This window comes from Protobothrops mucrosquamatus, unplaced genomic scaffold (assembly GCF_001527695.2).
Source record: "Protobothrops mucrosquamatus isolate PMUCROS unplaced genomic scaffold, P.Mucros_1.0 scaffold285, whole genome shotgun sequence".
Classification (NCBI taxonomy): Eukaryota; Metazoa; Chordata; class Lepidosauria; order Squamata; family Viperidae; genus Protobothrops; species Protobothrops mucrosquamatus.
This window is the reverse complement of record NW_015386629.1, coordinates 45,664-69,830: the sequence shown is the minus strand read 5'-3', so window position 1 is coordinate 69,830 and position 24,167 is coordinate 45,664. Positions and strand designations below refer to the sequence as shown.

Sequence of the window (24,167 nt, the reverse complement as noted above, 5' to 3'; positions counted from 1 at the left end):
CGGGCTACTTTTCCTACCGTCCCGCTCCTTTCACTGCTGTCTTTGGGAGGCGACACCGTTATCAAGCTCCTGCCGCCTCTCGAGCCCGGAGCACCGCGATGGTTTCTGGGAGTTGTAGTTCTCAGTCCCGTTGCGTTCCGGCCGCCGCCTGTGAGCAGAAGACTTCCTTTCCCAGCGATCCTCTCGGCTGTTTTCCCTGTTCCACTGGCGAGGCCGAGCCGTCAATCAGTTGGCGTCACAATGAATGTAGCACACTTGGATTATTTTTTTTTTTTCTTGGTATGTAAAACTCTCCTTTTTTCCTCCTCGTTGCGGTGTATCTAATAATAAGACTTTTAGGGCGGGTTTATAAAGGCAAGGCTGGAGGCAAGTGTCATGTGGGCTTCAGCTCGCCTCAGCGAGGAGTGGCGAGGCAGCAGGGCTGAGTGAAGACGGGGGTTTGGTCGGGGTTCCCCCCCACCCCAACCCCATCTGTACGCCCGCCCGTCCGTCTTTTGGTCATCTGGAATGGTGCAAGTGAGATCGCGGCGAAGCTGATCGCGAAGACCCCGGGAGTCCGGCAGGGAGGTTCGCGGTGGAGCTTGCAAGGGCAATGAAGCGGCAAAAGCTGGCCGTGGCAGCCGGCTTCTGTCTGTCCTTCTTGCTGGGCACTTTGCTCAACGTCTTATTCATCCCGGCCTTTGATCCCCTCCAGCAGCAACAGCAGCGGCAGCAAAATGCGGGCATCGCGCACTCGCTGGCCGGCTCGCCTCGGGACAGGTCGTGGGAGGCGGAAAGGAGAAGCGGCGGCCGTCACCGGCGCTGGGATTTAGCCCGGCAGATCCGAGAGCGCTACGAAGAGGTGCTGCGCTACCAACACAGGCAGCAGCCCAGGGAAGCGGGAGTGGCGGGAGCCGCTGCGAAGTCTCGGCCGGCGGCGCGACCTCTGGAGAGGCGGCTCATGGACCTCGCGCCGCCGCCGAGGCTCCCCTCCTCGCCCACCGACCGCAGCCCGCGGGGGGCGCAGCCCAGTTGGGCCGGTCTCGTCGCCTCCGGGGCGCCCTGGGTCCCCGAATCCAAACTAGAACTCTCCCTCGGGCCGCTCCGGCTGGGATGCCGGGACGTTAGCAACGTGACCGAGGTGCATTACCTGGGCTCCGGCTACACCAAAGCGGTCTACAAAGCGGTGCTCAACAAGAGCCTGGCCGTGGCCTTGAAATCCGTCGATTTTGGGGGACACGACATCGACAATTGCGTCAAGCTCTATGGGTCTCTGGAAGACTGCTACAGGCTGGCCTCTTATAAGATTATCAAGGAGATGGTCCTTTTGCAGCGGTTGCGGCACCCCAACATCCTCCAGGTAAGTGGCCTGAGCGACTTAAGGGACTTGGCGTGGGTCGCGCGGCCCAGGCGGTGAAAGATGGGCGCTTAGGATTCAGAATGGATTGCCTTTTTCTTAAGCGGAATCCTATTATATGTATACACACACAATACGTTGCAGAACATTTGGAAGAAGAATTGGATTGGTGGGGGAGGAAGGCGAGGGCTGTTTTGTTATCAGGAGACGGAATGATTATTTGTGGTGATCGCAACTTACAGTCTGTTCGCTTCCCTCTGATGGGCTCTTGGAAGTGGCGACAGGGGGTTCATCTCCCTGGGGTATCAAAACTACCAGGACGTGTTAAGAGTTTACGCCTGGCCACGTGCGATTTCTTGCTAGTGAGGGGGATGAGTTGTTGCAATCTATTTGGAAGTTTTGCAAGTTTGCTGTAAAGTGAGCCGAACTGGCTTGGAAGGGTAAGGTAGGATCTAGGATCGTGTTTCAAGCAGTTGAAATCAAGGCTAAATCCGGAACAAGATTTAGAACTTAAGGCTGTTTTGGCTACCGATGCTCCTGTCAGAGGTCAGATGCCAGAGAAAGAGTTTGCAGAAGAATGAATACTGTAGAGCCAGCTTCATCATCTTAGGAACACAATTCCAAGCACTTAGAACTTTAAAGCATGTATAGGTTCCCATGCAATTTATTTTCATTTAATTTCCTAATTGTAATGCGTGATGACATCTCTATAAATGAAGCTGGAAATCTTATGCAGATCCCTGGCAAGTAAATCCTGCTGAATTTTCTCCTGAGCAAGTGAGAAAATTGCATGAACCTGACCTTATAGTCACCAAGAGTTGAACTCTGCTTGAAGGAGTCTTTATTTTTAGACAATGCATAGTAGGATGGTGTTATGACAGTCAGGGTGTTTGGGGACAAGGTGTGAAATGTTTCCTCTAAACTGGAAGTATTGACCCAGTGGTGAGAAAATTGGTAAAACACATAATTGTAATTGGAAAAAAATGTATCATGCTGTCACTTACAAACTCTTCGAATTGTGTGTGTGTGTTAGGTTAGTTGTACATGAATTAGGTGTGGAATTTGGACCAAGCTATTGTAAATCTGGCAGGCTTGAGTTCAGGCAGGGAAGTGCTGTAATGTAAATGTGTAAATTTTACAGCAAAATAAAATGTCGAATACTCATCCAGCTGTTTCCTCCTGTCTGCATACTGAAACGGTGGAAGTAGGCAAAGCAAGGAGCTAATTTACTTTTAGCAACTCTTGGAATTTAATATTTTCCCCAAATCATTATGAATCTTAAAAGTGAGATGAAAATGTGGTGCTTCACAACTTTGTTTCATTTTTTCTGTAAAGATTTAATAAGGCAAAGGAACACCTGCAATTCTGGGTTCTGGACTAGAACTTGACCCTCTTTCATTAGAAATCAGAATTGGTAAAAAATAAAAAGCTTGAGTAAAGTCATTTCTCTATTTTTTTTCAAAGACAAACCAAGGACCATTTAACTCTGGTTTTCTCATTGAATGTGCATCATACTAATTTGAAGAGGAATTCATTGGGCAATTTCATAACTGCTTGAGGACCAATGTATGAAATTAATTGAATTTTGAGTGATTTCAGTTTCAGCAGACTTGGAAATCATTCTACCCAGAAAAGATAGATGAAAAGGCAAGGCAGTTGTCAGAATGGGAAGAAGAGATGGCTAGGCAGCATTAACTGTCCTCATTCTACATAAACAGCTAGCAGAGCAAAAGGGGGCCAATGTTTCTGTTAGCAGAAACTAGGTGCTTATCTGTTGTTGGGGGCAAATCACTTTTGTCAAAAGTACAGACAAGTCCATCAATCAGACATGACAGCCAAAACTTCTTTTTCTCTTTTCATCCTCCTTCAAACTGAGCTTTATATGTTTTTAAAACAGGGAAGTCTTTCAGATTCAAATTGACTTGCAAAGTCTCTCACCTGTGGCACTGTCCAGAATGTCATACACTGGAGGAAAAAAGCCCACCCCTTTTCATTTCCTCTTCCCACTTTCTTCTTTGCCACTGTTGTTAGACCTATGCCTGGGAGTAATCAACTTGAATTTAATATGCATAGGGTTTTTGTTCCAAATCCTCATTTTAAATCCAATGCTCCATTCAGTTCTATCTAGCTCATCTGAATCATTTTCTTACCGAATCCAAATTTTCAGAAAAAGCATATCCAATAGGAAATTAGTCAGTTCTGTCCACATGGACTTAAGCTCTCCTAGATTCAATAGGTCTTTCTCCCAACTAAAAGTGCCAAGCCTAGAGGAGAATTTGATGCCTCTTTTTCCTCTCATTCTCTCCTCTGTACTCCATCCTATTTCATCCCAAGTGCTAACTATTTCTTTAGGGCTCCTCTGAGAACTGATTTTATGTGCTTCTTCTTCTTGGAGAAAATAATTGGATGGCGCCCTTCAGTAATCACTGCATATAGGTACTTCCTGGAGAACTGCTATTTGGAGAAGAAGGTGTGGGTTTTCTGTAAAAAAAAACAACCTCCTCTCTTTTGTTTTGTCTTTGGTCCATGAAATTAAGAAAAGGTGGATGAGAAGTTCTTTTAAGTATTTGTTGTAGCTTGTCTTTCCAATCTTGTTTTTCCCCCTTTCTTTTTTGATTGATTTGACAGCCATCTAGTTGCTTTCTTTCAACACGTATCTCTCTCACCACTGCAATTATAACTTTGTTGATGATGTGCCCTTCACACACAAATATACCCCATCAATTATGGAATAATTCATTTAAATAATATGAACCATATTTGCCTATGAACATTTATTTGATTGTGCTCTGAGAAAGCCAAAGCAAAGCAAGACTTTCTTGACTGGCATATCCTATGCCCAGGAGGAAAGACAGATGGAAAATCAAAAAAAGAAATGTTACTGCTCCCATTTGACTTAATTCTGCAAATCTTGGAGGAAATAGTAATGTGGTTCTGTAAAATGCAAGTTAGGACTAAACGTTTGCTAAAAAAATTGAAGAAAACTGAAGTTGAGAGATTTAACTAATTATGCTTCCTGTCCCACATTTTCTTTCCTGAGATCTTTGAAATAGATTTTTGAAAGGATGTGTGGAGTAAGGCAACACTGTGGCTTTCAGTTTCATGAATCTGTAGTCAATCTACTTCATTGTCTGAAGTGGAGTTAAGGTTTTCTTTGAAGTTGTCATGCCATTTTTATTCCAAATAGTTAGCTCTGGTTTCATCTTGCTTCATGATAGGAAGCTGTAGCCTTTCCAAAATTCTAGATTCATGTGTATTATTTAAATTTGTATTACCGTTTCTAATTTTGAAATCAGTTTGAAATGAATTGAAAGTTCCAGGCAAAAGAGTCTCACTGACTCTGCTAGAATACTGAATCTGTTCTTTCCTCAGGAAAAAAGGTATTTTATGATATGAATATTCTATTACTATTTCAGCTTTAAACTGGATATTATATTGCCCAGTGATTTTCATAGAATGTAAGAAAGGATCCACCTGAATAACTCTCCAACTTTGGCAACTTTAAGACTTGGGGACTTCAACTCCCAGAATTCTCCAGTTAGCCATGCTGGCTGGGGAATTCTGGAAGTTAAAGTCCACACGTCTTAAAATTGCCGAGATTGGACACCCCTGCTCTAGATCAACATCACCAACATTTTTAACAACGGACAACCAGATGATTCTCAGAAATCCCTAAAAGGACACAAAGACAGCAACAGATAACCAACTGTGCTCTTCACTACTCCTCTCCAGCAAGAGAAGGCTTTTCTGACCAAGAGGTTCTGTTAAGGATAGCAATAGGAATAGCACTTAGACTTATACATGCTGCATAGTGCTTTATAGCACTCTCTGAGCAGTTTACAAATGTCAGCCTATTGCCCCCAACAATCTGGGTCCTCATTTTACCAACCTTGGAAAGATGGAAGGCTGAATCAACCCTGAGCTGGTCAGAATGGAGTGAGCAGTGAGTACTGCATTCTAACCATTGGACCACCACAATTATGGTACTTTACCTGTGCATAAATAATTTCACAAGATTCTCCACTAGATATCCCAGCCATCCTAGGTAAGTTAAAGAGCCAAATAAATCAATAGCGATCAGAGAATTAAAAGATTGCCTTGTGTCTAATCTTTTGCCAAAGGCTGTAAAATTGATTTTTCACTATTCTAATATTTGTTTGTAGGGTTTTTTTTGCTTAGGTATTTGTTTTTAAATGGTTATTTAACTTCTATAAATCTGCCCTAAGAAAGTTTTTTTTAAAGATTAGGAAAAAATACTTTCTATAAATATGACTTGGCACACCAGAGAGATTTATCCTAGTTTACTAAACGTTTTCTCTTTACTTCCAAATATCTAAGACCGTAGCTGTGGTCATGTGTTCTGTAACAAATTGCATACAGTACAGTATGTGAAATCCAATGTCATGATGAGAAATTTGGCTTTCTTCTAATCTAAATTCTTAACTTTGTTTCCTTCCTTTCCATCTTGAAGGTAGTAATGGCAAAATGAACTTCTACTTCCAGGCACTAGCAATATGTGCCACTTCACTGATCTCTTTATATAAATTTCTGGGAATGCCTGAAACTCCATCCTTTGACACCCCCACCTCAGACTCTTCTGGTTTCTGATTTAATTTTGACAGGGGGGGGGGGACAAGCTTTCTAAATAAACCCAGCCTGTTTAGGGGAATTTCCTTAAGCAAAGCTCTTAGTGTCTAGAGAAAGTGTAGAGAGCTTTCAAGAACAGAAGCTTATTTTCCAGTTGCTGCTTCCTTGAGTGCTGGAATACACTGGAGACCACCCATTCTCCCGCTCTTCTCTCCAGTTCAGCAGCACATCCATCTACTGTGAGTGACGGGTTGCCAAGGGCTTCCAAAGCATTAGTGAATTAGTCTATTTATTCACGAATAGTGCTTTATTTTTGGAGTGGTGTTTAACCCTCAGCCAGAAATCAGACTTGAGGAATATGTGCAGGACAGTTTAGCGCACAATTGGTAACTCCCTTTTTGAGTAGGATTAGTTCTGGATGAACTCTAAAAATTCAAACCGCATCTCTTCCTGTCCAGTAAAAAGTATATGTACTTAATAAGTGACAATCTGATATTTTCTCCCCATCTTTGATTCATTAGAAGGCTCTTCCCATTTCTTGCTGTACTGATTCATGCTTTTGGAATTTCCAGGCTTGATTACTGCAACAGAGTTTATCAGGACAGCTGCTGAAAGCAACTTGGAAGCTTCAGCCAGGGCCCTGGGCACTTGAACAATGAGGGAGGCCCACCCAAAACATGGCTTGTTATAATAAGTTCAGATGGATCAGTACTTCTGATTCAAGACCACAGAGCCAGTTGATTAATTTTAAAAGCCAAGAGCCATGTCAACATTTTAGATTTTCTTACACATTCATATTTACTTGATTTTTTGTTTCAGTAGATGCAGTGCAATGGATAGGAAATAATCCTGGATATAAGATGCAGTGGGAAGGAATTGTGAAGAGGTCTGAAATGGTTACTGGGTTACCTAGCTGTTCAGGAGTTTTTAAATGCCCTGGTTGTACAGAATGTTAGAAAGCCTGTTTTATGCTCATCCTTTCTGCTTCATGAAAGTTGCTTTGTGGACCTTGCTTAAGGGTGGTGATTGGAGCCCTGAACATCTCAAGTACTCATGTTTCTCCTACAATAAATTGAGATGCATCCACCAGTTTGGTGTGCATCTTTATTTGCTGCAAGTCAGAGCAACAAAAATCCCTGCCTAGGAAAGGTAACAGCCATTATTGCAAGAAATATGGAAAGCTCCATGAAGGCTGAAAATGCAGTTGGTCCATTCTCTTTGTCTGTGAGGAAAGTCACATTGGCATGCTGCTGATCATTTCCAGAATGGAACTGGTAAGATAAGATAAGATAAGATAACTTTTATTATCATTTTTTTTACTGTGGGCACAACGGCACACATCAAAAATGAAATTTAGTTGCCCCTCTCATAGTGAACATATACATGACACACACCTAACATACTATATACAACATATGTATAGACTGGTGCTTAATATGTATATATGTATATATATGTATAAGCTGGTGCTTAATCAACAAAACAAAACAAAATATAATACAAGAAAACAAAACCTTGTCCAGCTTCTTTTAATCCCAAGGATGTAAACCTTTTTTACCCATTGTCTGCATTTAATAGACTCTCTAGAGTCGGACATAACCGGACAGGGAAACTATATCTTTTAAATAATTTTTGGGGGACAACAAAATAATAAGTTTCTGAATTACACTAACAGTAATATCATGGATTTATGTTGGATTGTTGCAAGGATTTCTGAGATCATATATATCAGCACTTGAAATTCTTGACAATGTTGGGGAATGTTATTTTTAATTAGTATGGTCAATCTGTCCTTGGGTATAAAATTGGATCTGGTAAATGGCTTGGGACAGAGTATGAGGTTTAATTTTGGATTGAAGTGAGTGAGCAAATGTTACTTATTCCATATAAATTAGCCTTCTTCAGGTTGATGCTCTTCTAGTTGAAGGAAATTTCCATAATTTCTATCCAGCAAAGGGTAACTGAAAATGATGGGAATTGTAGTGCAATATATTTGAAGATTACTGGATTGAGGAAAGGTGAGCAAAAGAGTGTGCCTTCTGTCATTCCTCAATCCATGGCAGGATGTTTGGGAAAGCTATTTTGATTTTTTTTTTGATGGGGTTTCTTCTCTAATGGGAAGAACTAAGACAAATGCTCTAAAACACTGAAAAAATTCAGGTTCCTTTATTTAGAAGGTAGTACTTGAGTATTTGTGGTTTAGACACAGATAAGGAAATTGTCAAGTTTTAGCAGTTGTCTCTTGGGGGAAATGGTAGAGAAAAATAGTCCAGATGTGAGCAACATTTAATTGCATCAGGACTGCGAAATGTTTTACTTTTTTGACAAGTACAGATAAACAGTTTAGGGCAGAGGTATAAATGGGATTTCTACCAATATATAGTGCCACCATAGTTAGGTTTACTACAAAAAAAGTTATATTAATCTTTTATAAACGTGTTTAGGATTGTAGACTAAAGTTATAATCTTAGACCCAGTTGCTAGAGGGCAATTCCTGTTGCACATACCTATGCTTATTCCTGACGAAGTTTATTTAGCTCCACTAAAAGGGGATAAATAAGAATGAATCTTCTGCTTCTGAATATAATTTTCTGCAGTATTGGATGATTGAAACATAAGCAGATGATGGAAGGTTGGTTTGACATGACAACTTATTTGTAGGCAAATAGCTTTCCATACAGAGAAATGTGGCAAACAATTCACAGAAGGGATTTCATCCTGATGATCTCATTTTGTCTCTACCTGGTTTGGCATAATTGAATTTAGTGTAGCTTCGTATGATCTCCAGGGGAATGCCTGCCACACATTTATTAGATTAATGTGGTCATCGATATTATATGGAATAACTCTGGGTGACTAAAAACAGATAAATAACAAAAACAAAATTAAATACTGATAAAGGAGAATATTTGTATCTCAGGGTTGAAATGAAGGGTTCCTTGGTGTTCTCTGAGCTTGGTTTTCTCGCAGACATTTCATTACCCAAACTAGGTAACATCATCAGTGCATTACCTAGTTTGGGTAATGAAATGCCTGCAAGAAAACAACAAAGCTTAGAGAGCACCGAGGACCCCTAAAGTTAAATAGCTCTCATACCACCAAGTACCACAACAGACTCATTGCAAAACTACATTTTTAAACTTAATGTATTTATCAAATTTAGAAACTACCCATCTCCCTTACAGAAGGACGCTGGGAGGCGTACAAGTAAAATATTAAAATATAAAAAGTATATATACAATTTAAATAAGAAGCAAAGATGGATAAAATTGTGCTAACCAGTCCTATGACCGAGTGCTCCTTTGTGAGTCCCAAGCAGGATGGCTGAGTCAGGTCTTTAGACATTTTTGAAAGGCCAGGAGAATGGCTGGACTCTTCCCGGGCTCTCCTTCACTCCTGACCCAGCATCATGTGGGAAGGGGAGATAGATTTTAAGGGCCTTCTGGAAGACAAGGAGGGCAGGGGCCCTGCACACTTCAGAGGGAAGCTGTTGCATAAGGGAGATGCATATACAGCTTTTTTTAAAGGCTGTACCAAATGGCAACATTTAAAGAAGGGCCCTTGGAGCAAGTCCACTCTGTCTAACCTAATGGGTTGTATAGATGTCTACAAGGAGAGGTGGAATCACATATAGCTTGGTCCCATACCATACTGGGAAACAGGGTATTTAAAGGTGATAGCTAGCATTTTGAATTGCACCTGGAAAGAAACTGGGAGTCAGTGCAGGTTGCACAGCAGTGGATGTAACATGAGCAAATTGCAAGGTGCCCAGAACTGTATGTGCCATGACATTCTGGACCAGTTGATGTTTCTAGGTAGTCATCAAGGGCTGCCCCATGTAGAGTCTGTTGCAGTAGTACAGATGAGGAGAGACTAGGGCATATGTGCCCATGAATCTCATGAACTAGAGAAACCCAGAGCCATTCCAATTTGCTAGAACTGAGTTGTAGCCAGTTCTTCCTCATCCAGAGCCTCATAGCCTCCAGGCACTTAAAGTTGCTTCTTGAAGATATTCTTCCCTTATTATAGGTTTTTAATGTTTTTTTTTTTGCTTCTTAAAAATGTCTTGAAGGCTTTTGTGTAGGAAAAAATGTTTCATTAATTGTTTCATTATTTATTCTGTAATTCATCTTGGGTTATTTTGGTATGTTTTCAATAAATATGTAATAAAAATAATGGAATATTTTCAAGTCATTCTTCTCCAGCCCAGCATTAGGAGGATGTTGGTTTAAACTAAGTCTCTATCATAAAGCTTACCCTATGGAGCTTCATCCATAGAGTAATAGATGAATTAATTAGAATGAGCCATGGTGGTGCAGTGGTTAGAATGCAGTACTGCAGGCTGTTTCTGCTGCCTGCCCGCTGCCTGCAGTTGGGCAGTTTGATTCTCACCGGCTCAATGTGTGTGTGTATGTGGCTATAGAAATCATATATGGAAGGCACCTGCTTGGAACTAGCACTATATTCTTGTCAATCTTGTATTATTGAGTAGACCTTGAATAAGTTTATTATTCTTTCCAACTCTAAAATTGTTATGTTCATCCTTTAAACGTGGAGTATTGTTTAACACTGAGAGGTTACCACAAAGAGGAGGGGGTCAACTTATTTACCAAAGCATCTGTAGGCAGAACAGGAAGCAATGGATGGAAACTAATCAAGGACAGAAGTAACCTGGAACTAAGGAGAAACTTCCTAACAATGAGGACAATTAACCAGTGGAACAGCTTGCCTTCAGACATTGTAGATGCTTTATCACTGGAGGTTTTTAAGAAGAGATGGACAGTCACTTGTCTGAAATGGTATAGGATTGAACTAGAAGACCTCCAAGGTCCCTTTCAGCTCTATTTGGATTGATTTCCTTCCACATATTTATATAAGAAAGAAAATGCAGGTTAGAGATCTCTGGAAGTATGCACTATGCATATTATCATGAATCATAGCAACAGTGCAACCTTCTCCAATTTGGTATCTAAATTTTTTGCAGAAGGGGCACCATTTAAGGATTTTTTTTAAAAAAAACCTATGTTACTGAACAAGTCTCTAACCTAATGTATTTTTTTTATGAGGGATTGCTTGAGCATCTGGAGCCTTCTTATAATTTTACCTTACTTTGCATGCATGAAAGACCTGAGTAGTGCAATCCTAGAAATAATGCTCTGTTTCAAGAGGCAGAGACTGCTTTTAAAATCATAAAATAGTATTTTATTCTGAGCATTCCATCTAATATACAACAAAGTGTTTCTTGCTGACTGGTCACCATTAGAGGTTATGCCTTCCTGGGCCTTTTCAAATTGAGCGTGGTCACAAGTCTTACTTTAAGTGGAAGGGGGTCCTCCCTTAGACATACATGTGACCCTGCAAGGGACATTTTCCTTGTAAATCTCTTCCAGATGACAGCTTGAAGTGTGTCTGTAAGATAACAGACTTATTCTTCTACTGTTTCAGCCCTTCCCAGTTCTTATCCTGCCAGTCGTCACAGTCAGCTTAGATTGTGCTTGTATTTTTAAATGCATTCTTTCAAAACATTCTGCATGTAGTACATGTTGATGAAATGCTTTTGATTAATTATAAGGTGGGTCATGATTAATTAAGGCAGTTTCAAAATCCAGGTAATAACTTAATCATGCCTATGGTAGAAAAACAATGCTTCCTCTCGAAAGAGCATTAAGGAGGAAAAGTGTACAGTATTAAGTGCCCCGTAGAAATGGAAATGGCACCATAGGAAAGGCAGGCAAAAATAAAAATATAGCCAGAAAAGTTGCACTAAAGAAGTCTAAATATGGTTGGCAGCCTGGTGACTAAATATTGTGTCTGTTGTTATCCCAAAGGTGATATTCAAATAATAAAGTATTTTTAATATACTATTTGGTAAGGGGAAATTAGAATAAATAAATATCTAAATCATTAGAACAGATAGATTAATCTCACATGTTTTAATTAATTGATCAACTTAGATTTATTGAAATAGGTGAGATGGACTAATACATAAGTAGAGAGAATTGAAACTGAGCACTCCTAAGAATCTCATTGACTTTGTATTATTTATTGACCCATTCGTCTTGGATGTGGCAAATCATTCATTGGGCATACAATATGGGAGAAAAGAATTACCCCAAAGATTAGGAAGGTTCAATTGCTGAAAAATTACAACCTTCTATTTAACAAGAACAACAAAAGTGCCTGCCTTTCTTTTATTATGGTGTCACTAGTATAGTTTGGATAAGTTTGCGCTGTATAACACAAGAGGACAGTTTGGTGTAGTGGTTAAGGCACATGTTAGAAATTAGGAGTCTGTGAGTTCTAATCTTGCCTTTATGTATGGAAGCCAAGTGGATGACTTTATACCTATCATTCTCTCTTAACGTAGTTCTAGGGGGAAGGTAAGGACAAACCACTTCCCACATTTTTGCCAAGAGAACTGTGGAGACTGTTCCAAGTAGTTGCCAGGAGGCAGCACTGACCCAAAGACCCAGACCCATGCAAAGTATAGCACAACAAAGTGTTTGTCTGTTCCACCTCTTCCCTATTCTCTTAGCAAGGGGGCATTTTTGTGGGAGACATTTTGATAGGCAGGTTTAATGTTGCTGTGTCTGGAATAAAGGAAAGTGGAAGAGGCGGTGCAGAGAACATTGGCTCATTAAAGTCAGTTTAATAATCAGGGACATTTGCAAAAGAGAGGTTTCAAAGTCTGATTTATTCTTGAAATTTTATTTAATTCCACTAATTGCTGTGTAATTGCTTTCTACCAACCCGGTACCCGGTAGCTAACTGCCTCTTTCTCCTGTTTGTTTGCAAGATGGTTGCTTACTTTTGTGGAAGTGGAGGTAGGAGGGTGAGAAGAAGAGAGGGAGAGATCCTAGATTTTGCATTTTAGTTGGGAGATAAATAAGCATGGTTGTAGTTTAGTTTCAACACACCCTTGGCTACTATACATTGCAGTCTGGAGATGAAGGTAGAAAAATCTTTTCTTCAGAACTGCAGTAGCAGAATTGTTAATTTCAAACAATGGATGCAATTGTAAAGAGATAATAGTGATGTTTGATTTACTGTAATCAGATATAATTATAAGTCTTTACAGTCGGCACAAATGCTCAGACAGGCATAAACACTTGTCTTAAATGGTTCTTATTTTTTGGGAGCCAATTACAAGGAAACAATGATTAAGAAATAGTTTTGTTTCTATTGTGTCCTATTCATCTCATGAAAACTTCTCCATATGGAAATCTTTCTGGCCATTTTTTTTTCTTTCTTGATATGAAATGCATTGAGTAACTTGCTTCCAGGGAATGTTTAATGCTTCCATCATTTTATCCTGCAACTTGTATAAAAACAATGGTTCTAGCTAAAGCACTTAAAGGCAGGAATGTCATGGGAAGGTTAATATTAGTTAGAGATTAATTGCAAATTAATTATTATTGGTTTCACTTCAAGCCCATACTTATTCATGAATTTTACTGAGTAGCCATATGGTAAATTATTCCCTCTCAACCTGATTTTCCTTTTTGGATTTGTAGTAACTGTAGTAGTTTCCTTCTTAGATATTCAGTGGAAGTAAATTAATATGTGATCTACTTGAAGACAGATGAAAGCCTTCTTGGTGAGGTTTTTCCGAAGTGGTTTGCCATTGCGTCACTCAACACTATTTAATATTTTAAAATAAGTGATCATATGCCCATTAAACAATGCATGCACACCTTTTGTTGTTCTGTGTTGATTCATGATAACTCTTTAATTAACAGTTGAGTTGTCTTGTTGCATACAAATTATTTAAGAGGATGCAGAAATCCAAAGTGGTGTTTGATGGAAGTTAGAGAGGTCAAAGCAGTGCCACCTTCTGGTGATTCATTGGAGGTGGCTATGTGTTCCTTTTCTTGTGCAGCCCATGGGATTTGAGGTGGGGGTGGGAGGCAGGAGCCAGCCAAAAGAGCAGACAGATGCGGCTTGGTGAAGAAAGATAAATTACATAAAGTGCTTCTTTATTGCAAGAACGTTTCCCAAAGGTCCAGATGTTATCCCGAGCTTTTAAGAGTGAAGAAAAGATCTGTTAACATGAATTCTGCTGCTGCTAGAAGCCAGAGCTGATACAACTGTAAACTAGCCCTAACTATCCTTGTCATTATTAGTTGTCTCTTCTCCGACTTGGCTGCAGCTCTCTAGATGCTAGAAACTATGGTGTGTGTGTGTGTGTGTAGTTGACTTGTGTAAGGTGATAAGGAGGGGATTCTTTTTACATAATATAAATGGTACACAATGATGTTGGTTAAAAAAAAAAAACCCTCCACCATTCTTGCTCACTTTCAGAACTGTCCTTCATGGGAAATACGTAATCCAGGCTAATTTGTCTATTCCGACATATGTATCATATAAATCACTCCTAAAGGCTCTGTTCTCAGTTGCTGCTTCTTTAATAGAAGCTGATGATTTGCAACCTCATCTATTTTCCTTAGGAATACTCCCCGGAAAGGCCCGTTATGGAATCAATTGCTACTAATTTCAGTACTGTTTCCAAGCTACTGACATTTGCAATGGAAGACGGTTTATGTGGGGGGGAAAGGTCTAAGATGGGGAGAGCATGTCTATCTAAAAAGCAGACTTAAATTAATTTAGTAGTCAGTCCACATTTCACCTGAGAACAAAGGAAGGTATAGTTTGGCGAGGAACGCTAAGGAGATCTAACTCTGAATTCTACACTAACAGTTACAAGAGTTCTTTGGAGGAAACTCCAACCAGTGAAAATTGCAGTGTGTGATAAATAATTATATTTATTTACACATCATGTAGGCTCTGTTTTTCTGGATACTACTTCCATTTTACAGGGTGCACATAATAGAGATGATTTATCATACATTTTCAGATGGTGAGCTCCTCCTTTCCTCTTTGTTTGCTCAAATAGCTTCTATGCTAAATTATACCCAACCTAATAGTGAGGTGATCCACATAATTGGAGTTGTACATAATCACTTATCAATTTACACTGCTGATATGTTATAATTCCCTTTACTTTCTTAACTTTGTTTCTTCCTTAACAAGTCAATCATTTGATATCTGTCTTCATCTTAAATGAAGATGACTTTTCCTAAAGCAATTAAGGTTGGACATAGCACCACTGCCTCAATAGTTCCTGGCTAGGCTTCAGGATGGCATGAAACCCAATGTGATATGATTTAAGAATTTAGTTATGCTGCTGCATTTTCTTTACAAAGTGGAATATCCACATCTTCCTGATGATAAGTAGCAGCTGAAATCCAAATATGTTCAAAGTTTTAAGCTTTAGGAATATTGCATTTGTCCTAGGCTGAAAGTTAATCCAGTTAGTGGAAAGTTGCCCAGAGCACTGTTAAAACTGGTAGCTGAATTATATATTTCTTGATGTTACAAAGGAGGAACACTATTCAATCCATGGAGACTAATCATATTAATAGCATTTAATCAAAGTAATCTCAGTTGGAGTTTAAATTCCAATGTGGATTCTGCTGGCGGGACCACTTTTTGGAATGTGACTTCTTAAAGGATGCCCATGGGCTCTGTCAAAGTTCTGCATCTTAAGGAACAAGTCTGATGTTGGATTTTGTCAAACTTCTACTGCACATCTTTCAGATTTCTATTAAAACCATAGTATTTGCTGTTGTAAAATCTTGGAAATTCTTGCAGCCTTGTATTCATTTGTACTTTGTCTTGGCTTTTCCTGCAATACAGTAGTAATAATTACAGGCAGATGACAACACAATTCTCAATAGAATTCTCACTTCTCATATTTTCCAATTACTTTGCCATTCCCATCGACTTCGATCTTCTTTCTGCTCTTCAGCTGAATAACCACATGACATTTCTCTGTTTCAGAAATCAAACGGTATAGAACTTCTGAAAGTGCACGTTTTGTGCCAAATTACCTACAGGTAACCCTTGATGTACCACCACAATTGGAACCAGGATTTCCCTTGATAGACAAGGCAGTTGTTAAGAGAGTTGTGCCTGATTTTGCAATCTTTTTTGCCATGGTTTTTAAGTGAGTTGCTGCAGCTGTTAATGAATCGTGTGGCCCTTAAGCAAATCTGACTCCCCCCCCCATTGATTTTGCTTGACAGAAGCCAGCTGGGAAGGTTGATTACATGACCCTGGGACATGGCAACCATTGTAAATACATGCCAGTTGCTAAATGCCCAAAACTTGATCACGTGACCATGGGGATGCTGTGACAGTTCTAAGTGTAAGGACTGGTAGTTAGTCACTTTTTTCAGTGCCATTGTCATTTCAAATGGTTGCTAAACAAGTCAAGGACTGACCAGTATTACAGACTTTTAGGTTTTTTTTGTAATTACATTCCCATGTGTCCAATATCTAATTGTTTAAAAGTATAATTGTTGAGCTACAAAGGCATTTAAATCAGAACGTTATTTCATAAAAATTCTTGAAATACAACTTTCTTAAAATAGTTTTTTTCCCCCTTAAAATACCTTTTTATCTTTCTATTTTGAAAAATAATAGACTATTGACACAGAGTTCTAACATACTGAAGCTAGGGAGCATTTTGTCAACATCTATATTTTCTCAAGCATGGGAAATAAAACAGCCACATATTCTTTCTCAATTTCTCCTGCTCTGATCTACGGTTTATCCTCTTTCTTGTGCAACAGTTCAGAACTGTTGATATGAACAGGAGCTACAGAAGAGGTAGGGACATAATGGAAAACCTCATCTGGGGTAAGAATGGGCAAGAGAAGTCCTGGATGTCTTGGCTCCCATTGCACCAAGAATCTTAAAGTACCCTGATTTTGGATTAGGGAAGCTTTCTTTGGATAAACTAGATGAAATAAATGCCTTTTACAAAATTAGCGTTTGATATTTAAAAAATGTGTAGAGTGTGGAAACAGTCACAGAGATAACATGGTGGTGATGAAAATGCAATGAAAAGAAGTATCTTCCCACAATAGGATCTTAATTGAAACAAGGTTCCTTTATTAGCAGATTAATTTATTTTTTTTAAATGTAGCAGCTGTATTCCTTCACTGGTAATTTCCAGCCAAGGGGATTCCTATACAGGAATTATGTGGCTCTTGTAGTTCTATGTTTTGCAAAAATTCAGTTGATTCTCAGGGAAGGTAACAAAATGAAAGGATAGAGTATAAAAACTTAAAGCTTAATTAAAATTGATACTAAAACCAATTAATTATAATGGAAAGCCTGGCAAAAGAGAGGTGTTTTTACAGGATTTTTCTAAACAGAGAGAAAAGGAGCTACATCAGAAAGGGTGAAATTAGAAAATGCAGAACTGTAGGCTTGTCTGTAAAACTGTGTGTTTTTGTGTGGGGGGAAACCTGAAAAAAAGCAGAGGCAAACCACTTCTGCTCAGCTGCCAAGAAAAATACAAGGACATGTCCGTATAGTCATCAAGAGTTGAATTCAACCTGAGGGAATCTTTATTTTTATTACCTTCTTACTTATCTTGGTGAACGTCTCCTGCATAGAAGCATTTTATTTTGTAGGCTAACCCCTCACCTGTTCTTAATATGCCAATTTTCTGTATGCAGTAAGGTTTTTGCCCAAGTTTTCAACTGTATCACTGTGTGAGGTCAGAAGATGATGGGATGAGGAAGAACTCCCTACAGAAAATGACTTTATAAATCACATTTTCTATGTGTGCCTTTGCAGCTTCATGGATATTGTTACCAAGACAGCAATGACATCTCAGACACCTTGACTGCCATCACAGAACTAGGTTCACCACTGGAGATGATACAGCTTTTGCAGACTTCTTGGGAGGACAGATTTCATGTAAGTACAATTACAAAGGTCTAATGGTATAGTTTTAATATGCACAAAATAAGTATAGGTAGTCCTTGCTTAATGACCACGCAATCAGCTACCTTGCAAAGTTATGATGTTATTGAATGAGGAGACTTATGACCAAACCTTGTACAGGTAGTCCTCGACATACGACCTCAATTGAGCCCAAAATTTCTGTTGCTAAGTGAGACATTTGTTAAGTGAGTTTTGTCCCATTTTATGACTTTACTTGCCATGAATGTTAAGTGAATCACTGCAGTGGTTAAATTAGTAATATGATTGTTAAATGAATCCGATTGCCCCGATGACTTTGCTTGTCAGAAGGTAACAAAAGGTGATCACATGAACCCGGAACAGTGCAACCATCATAAATATGAGTCAGTTGCCAAGCATCTGAATTGGTCAAAAGTGTGAAAAACGGTCATAACTCACTGTGCCGTTGTAATTTTGAATGGTCACTAAATGAACTGTTGTAAGTCAAGAACTACCTGTAGTTGCAGCAGTTGCAGTGGTCCCATGAACACTTGATCATAATCTGAAAGCTTGGCAATCAGCACAGATTTGTAATAGTTGCAGCATCCTGCCGTCATGTGATCTCCATTTGCAATCTTCACAAGTCAGTGGGGAAGTTGACAGGAAGTAGCAAGTCACAACAATGTGATGTTGGGCTTAACATGCTATTCACTTAATGACCTCACCTGCTGCGATGGCTATTGTGAGTTGGCACACTCATGTGATTTTTTTTTTCACTTTACAACCATGGCACTTAGTGACAGAATTGCTGCTCCCAATTACAACCATTCGCTGAAGGCTACATGTAAAGAAATGTCTTCTGCTACCTGGCACTTTTCAGCTGTGTTAGGACTGGAGCTCTCAGCATAAAAGACCATTTTGGCTGGGAATTCCGTAGTTGAATCCCCTGAAAATTATTAGGAGAGACTGATACAAAAAAACAAAGATGGAGAGGGGATCCTTAGGGGGAAATATCAATATAGTGGTACCTTGGTACTCATCTTTAATTGGTTCCGGGAAGCATAATGAGTACCAAAAATGATGCGTACGAAACAAATTTTTCCCACAAGGAAAATGTAGTGAGTCACAAGGTAGCCAACACCAGCAGGTTCTAGCTTGTGTATTGAGTAGCAAACAAACGATGAGTACCGGGATAAAATTTTCACATCAAAATCTGTTGAGTACCAAATTCGACGAGTTCCAAAGCAGTTGAATACCAAGGTATCACTGTACTAATTCCAAATCAGTGAGAGGTAAGTGGGAAGTGACAGAGCTTGTAGGCTATGCCAGGGTATTAACACCATGAGCATTTGCAGTGGGAGAAAAGGGAAAAATCTTTATCTTTATGTTATCTTTAGTGAAGCGTGCAAACCAGCGTTTGCATTTCTTACATCAGATGAGGAGAGCACATCTTTCGTAAAATGGGGCAAAACTCACTTAACAATGCTCTCACTTAGCAAAATAAAATTTCGGCTCAGTTGTGGTCATAAGTCAAGGACTATTTGAAAAATGAGTTCATTTTGAGGTGTAGCTTTTCTAAAACTTTTTATTATAGCAAAACAGTTTGCAACTGAGAAGTATTTTTAATGGAGCAATGTAGAAACCAATTCATTCCATGCCATTTCTACGCCATATTGTTTCCCAAATAAATTCTCACGTGATGGAATTGTGTGGCTGCACCCTGTGCCAGAGCTATCCAGAGGCAATCTGGAGGTGGACTTTGAAATGTATCTTACAAGAACATGCTGGCGCATTAGGTGAAATCAGTTTATAAGAAATTTGTGCATTTGTGATGTTAGCTTCATTTACTACCCAGGACATCAGAGAGCCAGGTTTGTATGCCAAGGACCAAGAAAAAATATTGAGCAAACTTTCCATGTGCACACTTGGCACTCATAGTTGCTGAATCTGTTTCTAATAATGAAGAAAGCTGAAGGCTTATTGTCATTTTCCATGGTCTCTAACAATAAACAGATATTATTAGGATTGTTCTATTACAAAAGCCATGTGTGACAACTTGGCTTTTCTGATTTCAGATATGCTTCAGCTTAGTTCAGCTTCTGCATTACCTGGCCCATTCTCCTCTTGGCTCTGTAACTCTATTGGATTTCCGACCTCGACAATTTGTGATCGTGGATGGAGAGCTCAAAGTGACAGATCTGGATGATGCAAGCAATGAGGAAACCTTCTGCACTAGCAATCGAGATTGTTTCATGGAATTTCCAGCAAGAAATTTCACTCTTCCTTGTTCTATTGATGGCAAATGCCAAAGCATGAATGAGAAGAGGAATCTTTACAATGCATACAGGTACTGATCCAAATAGAAGCTGATAATTTAACAAATAAAATCATTGTTTACATATTGAAAACCAGAAAATAGATATTAAGGAGGAGAATGTTACAAGTTATTGTACTGTCCTCGAAGTTGATGAGCAGTCATACTCCAGAGACTAAAGTAGGCTGGGCAGCCATTTGTGAAGGATTTGTATTACTAGATCCCACATAGTTGATCCTATATTGTGGAGAGGGTGAACTAGATGAGTAGATCTCTTGATTATGGGGCAAGGTAGCATTTTAAGGCTAGTATCAGATAAGGAACTGGTTGATCTGTGAACCCAGCTTTGTAATGGTGATGCACATGTCTATAAACTGAAAGAACAGTGAAATACATATATTCTTTGATTTATCACCAAAGTTTCAATGGACCCCCCCCCAAAAAAGGTACTTACAATCCAGATTCAGAATTCTGACAGCTGGGTGCCCCTCCATGATCAGCTGATCACATTTTTGATACTTGGCAACTGGCCACATGTATGATTGTTTGCAGCATCTCATGATTTACAATGTTTATTTTTGATGGAAATCAATTGTTATTTCCAGAAACTGAACTAGTTAAAGACTGTATGATTAAATGGGCTCAAAATATAGGAGAAACAATACCTATGGATACTTGGGAGTTGATCTGGGTGAGAAATGTGAAGTTTACACAAGCACAAAATCTACGTGAACATTTTTATAAGATGTTTTATAGATGGCACTTGGATCCTTCAACTATGTCTCGTATTTATCCGAATTATGAATCCAAGTGCTGGAGATGTGGTCATCCAGATGCAACTTTCTTTCATATGTGGTGGACTTGTAAGAGCATCTCATGATTTACAATGTTTATTTTTGATGGAAATCAATTGTTATTTCCAATTTTCAGCAAAAAGCATTCATTGTAGACGATGGGTTTGCTTAATGATTGCCACAAAAATGTTGTAAAATTGGGATGGTCATGCAATAACCTACTTAACGATTGGCATGGTCTATGATCATAATTCTGGACTGCACTTATAGATGTTAAGTCATAAATTGACTTACCCATATCATTTTCTATTTCTTTTCATACCTGAGGGATGTGTTATGCAATTGTTTAAAAGGAGACACTTAACCTGTCTCTGGATATGTTTTTTTTCTTCTTTTAATTAAAATAGTCCAATAAAAAGAATTCTTAAAGCGCTAAACAAAACTATAGGGATATAGGAAAAAAAGACATAGGGAAAGAGAACAATTAGAGAGAACAATTTGTACAAGAGCTTGCTACCTTTCTAAACAAAATGTTAACAATTAAAACATGCAATTATTGTTACCATTATTATTTTTTTGCCTTGATCAAATCATTTTCTGTTTCTCTAGAAGGCTGGATCCAGATCTACTAGGCTTAAATTACAATGAGATAAATTTCAGTTGTATATTGGTATTTAAGTTCGATGAAGCAGTTACTTAGAACAGACATGTCAAACACAAGGCCCAGGGGCCGGATGCGGCCTGCGAAGTGGTTTCATGTGGCCTGCGAAGCCATCCGGGAAACAGTGAGGGAACGGCCCCCGCTGCCTTGGCCCTGGCCCAGGCCGGCCGGGAGCCAATGTACAATTTTATGGTGGCCATCTGCCCCAGTGGACCATGCCTTGGCACTTGCCCCAGTCCCACCCCCTTCTGCCAGAGACCCTCAGATCTATCCCACTCCTGCCCAGGCCCCCACAGGCACCCTTGACGTGAATGATGTAGAACTGGCCACGCCCACCCAGTAGGCAACACCCACTCCATCCACACCCACCCAGTAGGCTGCACCCACTCTGGCCACATCCACCCGGCCCCCCAAGGGCAACCGCAATGCTGATGCGGCCCTCAGTGAAATTGAGTTTGACACCCCTGACTTAGAAGGATCTTAGAATAAGATCTCACTGGAGATCTTATTGCAGAGACTGGCAAGCAGTTAGGGATACTGTTCCATTAGACTTCTTTCCATGAGAAATGGACATTGGCTCAAGCCAACAATGCTTCATCCAAATTATGCATTGTTGGCTCTGTCTTCCTATTCTATTCAGTTCAAATTGGTATGAATACATAATTTGACGGGTAATGTTTAGTATTTATTAAAACCTTTAAACAGGAAGATAAAAGCTAACAAACTAGCAGGAGAATAAGGAAGAAAAAAAAATGAAAGAAAAAGCCCAAAGTGCAAAAAAAAAAAAGTTGAAGATAAATAGAAAAGTTGTGGGAACCCAGGAGGAAGTTACCTTACCGAATCATGAGATTTGCTTAATGAAGACAATTGAGACTGCAGGGATTGCCATCACTTAAGTCAGTGGTGGTGAACCTATGGCACGTGTGCCAGAGGCGGCACTCAGAGCCCTCTCTGTGGGCACACGCGCCATGCCCCAGAGATGGCAACCGTCCCTCTTCAACCAGCCGCCCACTAACTCACTGAGGTCCCACGTGGCCGGATGCATCCCAGCACGGCTGGTTTCCCTCCTCCCTGCCCTGCCTCGTCTTGTCTCGCCTCACCCCACAGAATGAGCCTCCTGCCCACTGCCCCACCTGCCAGAGACCCCCTGGGTCTCCCCCAACCCTGCCTAGCCCCCACAGGCATCCCTCCCCACAAGCAACATCGAGGTGATCACACCCACCTTGGCCACACCCACCCAGTCTGCCATGACCACCACAGCCACGCCCACCCAGTGGGCCAGGCCCACCTGGCACCCGGTGATAAATAAGTGGGTTTTGGATTGCAGTTTGGGTACTCGGTCTCTAAAAGGTTCGCCATCACTGACTTAAGTGATAAGTCACACTTTACAATTGCATTGCTTACCAATGGAAATTTCACTCCTAACTGCCATCGAAAATCACCTGTACAGAACATGGTATACTTTCTTTGCAAAGCCCAAAGAGATGTAATTATTGATTGATTGTGTGCCATTAAGTTGCTGTCAATCTGTAGTGATATTATGGATAGATTTTCTTCATGATTAATGTGCACATTCGTGCAATTTTATTATTCATTTGTGTTCCTCAACAGCAATTACCAAACTATTACAAATCTAATACGTTTCATTGCTTTGTAGGTTTTTCTTTACGTATCTCCTGCCTCACAGTGCCCCTTTATCCTTGAAGCCATTGCTTGATTCGATAGTCAATGCTACTGGTAAGAACATACAAGGAATATTTCTATATCAGACCAAAAAATCTGCATGATTCTGCGCTCATCAAATGCCGCTGGATCGCACTGTATGCATAAATACTTCTTTTCTTGAATCCTAAACTACAGGTAGTCCTCGGCTTATGACCACAATTGAGCTCAAAATTTCAGCTGTTAAGTGAGACATATGTTAAGTGTGTTTTGCCCCATTTTATGTCCTTTCTTGATACAATTATTAAATGAATCACTGCAGTTGTTAAGCTACTAGCACGGTTGTAAAGCAAATCTAGCTTCCTCGTTGACTTTGCTTGTTAGAAGTTTGCAAAAAGTGATCACATGACTTAGGGACACAGCAACAGTCTTAAGTGTGAGCCAGTTGCCAAGCATCTGAATTTTGATCACATGACCATGGGGGATGCTGCAAAGGTTGCAACTGTGAAAAACGGTCATGTCACTTTTTTCAGTGTTGTTGTAACTTTGAATGGTCACTAAATGAACTGTTGTAAGTCTAGGACTACCTGTTTAGTACTGAATGACATGGTTCCAACAGATGAAACTCTTTAAAAGTACTTCGAGGCATTGTTTACCTTAAAGAATCTTTTATTCGAGAAACAAGGTATCGGCACTATATAGTTAAAGCCAAAAACTGAATTCCCCTCCCCTGGGCACAAAGTAGCAAAGCACAATTCCCTCCTCCAATTAACAGTCATAAATCACATTCCCCAATTAGCTTGAAGAGTGGGCTTTCTCCCCAGCTCCCCAAATCTTTATCAGCTCTGGGCCGCAATAACATTGAAAATCCCACTCAACCGACACCTGGAGGAAACAGTCTATCTAGACCCGCTCCAGTCGGGCTTCAGGCCGGGATACAGCACGGAAACGGCATTGGTCACATTGGTGAATGATCTCTGGAGGGCCCGGGACAGGGGTTGTTCCTCTGTCCTAGTTCTTTTGGACCTCTCAGCGGCTTTTGATACTGTGGACCAC

General features: G+C 40.0%; 1 protein-coding gene across 1 annotated transcript in view; it reads left to right on the top strand.

Annotated features, from left to right (window-relative positions):
* Positions 1-592: 592 nt before the first annotated feature.
* Positions 593-24,167, top strand: part of PKDCC (protein kinase domain containing, cytoplasmic) — a 43,336-nt gene continuing 19,761 nt past the window's right edge. The window contains exons 1-4 of the mRNA XM_015814783.1: positions 593-1,339; positions 17,573-17,695; positions 19,756-20,027; positions 23,107-23,186. Coding sequence (XP_015670269.1) covers positions 593-1,339; positions 17,573-17,695; positions 19,756-20,027; positions 23,107-23,186 — 1,222 coding nt within the window. The remainder of the gene's footprint in view (positions 1,340-17,572; positions 17,696-19,755; positions 20,028-23,106; positions 23,187-24,167) is intronic.